Here is a 2,556-nt window from a genome sequence, read left to right as displayed (position 1 = left end):
GTGGAAACGTGTGTGTTGTACACGTGTGTGTATGTTACGCATATCACAACAATACGATCTCGTGGAGAAAATTGCCACATACCTGGTTGTCCAACACCAGAGGTCCGAATTCGGTAAAGAAACCTTATTGTTAAAAGTACAAAAGTAGTAGATTTAGTGTACTGTTTGCTAAGAACAAACTTGAAGATAACTTTCAGATTCAATACGCATATGAAGAGCATAAATACATTGAATGCCCAGCGTGCGTGGAAACCTCCGGATACCATGTAGATGGTGCAGTGTTGAACGTACCCATAAGCGAGCTTGCACCAGGTCCGCCATTCAACCTAAGAGATTAACAGGAATACATCTAAAATTAATGGTTGCCGTGCACGATGATTCCTTGTATAGAGAGACTGTATAACAAAAAAAATATAACCTATATTATTGAGATTGATGGCACCTTGCATCGGCATACCGTGTTGCTATAGTAGCGAATATAAACGTGCAATAATCTACAAAGAAGTCAAGGCATCTTACAGACAGGTACCAATATATTCGATCTTCGAGCGAACTATCACAAAGCACCCTTAAAGCGTATATTATCTCAAAACATACCAAATAACTAGAGGATCGGTCTCAGGGCTGCCCTCAGACTCTACCAGCCAGTAGTGAAGGTAATCCTTGCGTTCCTCGTTGTAGTTGCTCTCGTCATTGTGGCCGTTGGCAGACACATATCCAGAGTACATACGCGTATCCGGCTTTCCATATCCAGGGATGTTTGTGATCTCATCCGCATGTTTGCTTGTGTGAGCGCTGAAACTCGGTGTCTTTGATACTGTTTCTGGGGCCAATCCATTCAGGAATGACAAGGTTGTAGCAGCCTCAGCCGCGACAGCGCCCAGCGCGATTAGAACGAACGTGTTAGACACCATCCTGAGATAAGCCGCTAATGTGTGAGGTAGATGATGACCTGTAACTGTTTCTTGTAGTGAGAGAGGTATAAAAATCGACAGTACTTTACGAACTTTAGACTTTTTGGGTGTGGCTTTTTTTAGTTTGCTTTTAGTAGTCCAGGCCTGTGTGAGCCGTGAGGCCTGAGGGGCATTATTTTTTTTAGTATTCTTCTGAAAAATGAACACTTTTTTGTTTGTTTTGTTTTGTTTTTTACAATAAAGGCTAAATAGGTGATTACTGATTCGGTAGTAGACGGCGAGACAGCGAGGCTCGAGTCTCGAGTCTCGAGTCTCGAACGCTCGAAAAGTGATGAGTCACGTTTACTCTTTGTTTATTTTATCTGTCTATACTCTATCCTCAGTGCTCGGTGCTCACTGGACAATGCGTATCCATTCAACTTTGTAAGCCAATCGTATACTTGGCGGTTGCTCGAGATGCTTTTTGCCGAAGCACTGGTCAGTGGTCAGGTCTGACAGACTGGTTCCCTGGCTGGCACCGCCTGGCAGTCAGTCTGGCACTGGTAATAAAAAGAATATTTTTGTATATTCATACTTACGTACTATTTACATAGCCTCGGTTCAATTTAGGAGGCTACATATGCCGCTATATATTTCAAAATCACCGCTGGCACGCCGTGGAGAGTAGGGACTGGGGACTGAAAGTGAAACGCTGTTATGGTGTACTCGCCTCTAAATAGATAGGGTTGGGAAAAGACCCTGCGTCGAGATCAATATACGCTGGTCCGATCAAAGTTTTTAAAAGAATGACCAGCCTGTACACACGAGAGAACGGTGAACTTTACCAAAAACGCTGAACGAAACGGTGCAAGTAGGAATGTGATACTGTACTATCGCGCTATATATGCGGTAGTGTTCTAGAGTATAAGTTTAAGTGTCAATAGATTTCTGTGTTAGTTTCGTAGCGTAATTCGTCAGGATCAGAAGGCCGTTGATGTGTAAGAGACTTTGTATTAGTTCAATGGAGGCTGACTCTAGGGATGAGAGGCGCCCACGTATAGAGCACAGCGAAGTTCAACGTATGTATATATGTAGTATCTCTGATGAAGAAGAAAAAACATATGTATTGTTGCCCATATTATGTAGTATCTCTGATGAAGAAAAAAAACCTATGTATTGTTGCCCATATTTATACACACTACTACATAAATTCCCTGTCAAACTGTGCATGAGAACACTCACATTCATTCAAGCGTTAATATAGGCATACTTATATTCATACATGAATATATACGTATACACATACATACATACATTAATTATTAAGTCAGTATATACACACATACATACATCCATAATTTAATAAATATATACATACCAACATACAAACGAACACTCATACAGGAACACATGCAAACGTACATACTTGCATACATATATACATATATAAGTACATACAGACATAATACATAACTAATTCATACATACATACATATATATACATACATACAGACATAATACATACCTAATTTCATACATACATACATAAAAGTATATGTATATCCATAAACACATATATATATATTTAAATATATATATATGTGTGTGTGTGTGTGTGTGTGTGTGTGTGTGTGTGTGTGTGTGTGTGTAGTATATATACTAG

At 39.8% G+C, this 2,556-nt stretch overlaps 1 protein-coding gene across 1 annotated transcript; it reads right to left on the bottom strand.

Moving 5' to 3' along the window:
• Positions 1 to 597: 597 nt before the first annotated feature.
• SARC_14218 (hypothetical protein) lies at positions 598 to 914 on the bottom strand (the record flags this gene model as incomplete). Its single annotated transcript, XM_014291649.1, has 1 exon — positions 598 to 914. A coding segment is annotated over one exon (317 nt), but the record flags the coding sequence as incomplete, so codon positions are not given.
• Between the last annotated feature and the right edge of the window lie 1,642 nt (positions 915 to 2,556).

The sequence above is a fragment of the Sphaeroforma arctica genome (assembly GCF_001186125.1).
Source record: "Sphaeroforma arctica JP610 unplaced genomic scaffold supercont1.4313, whole genome shotgun sequence".
NCBI lineage: Eukaryota > Ichthyosporea > Ichthyophonida > Sphaeroforma > Sphaeroforma arctica.
Note: the sequence above shows the minus strand (reverse complement) of the source record. Positions and strands in the feature narration are given on the sequence as shown.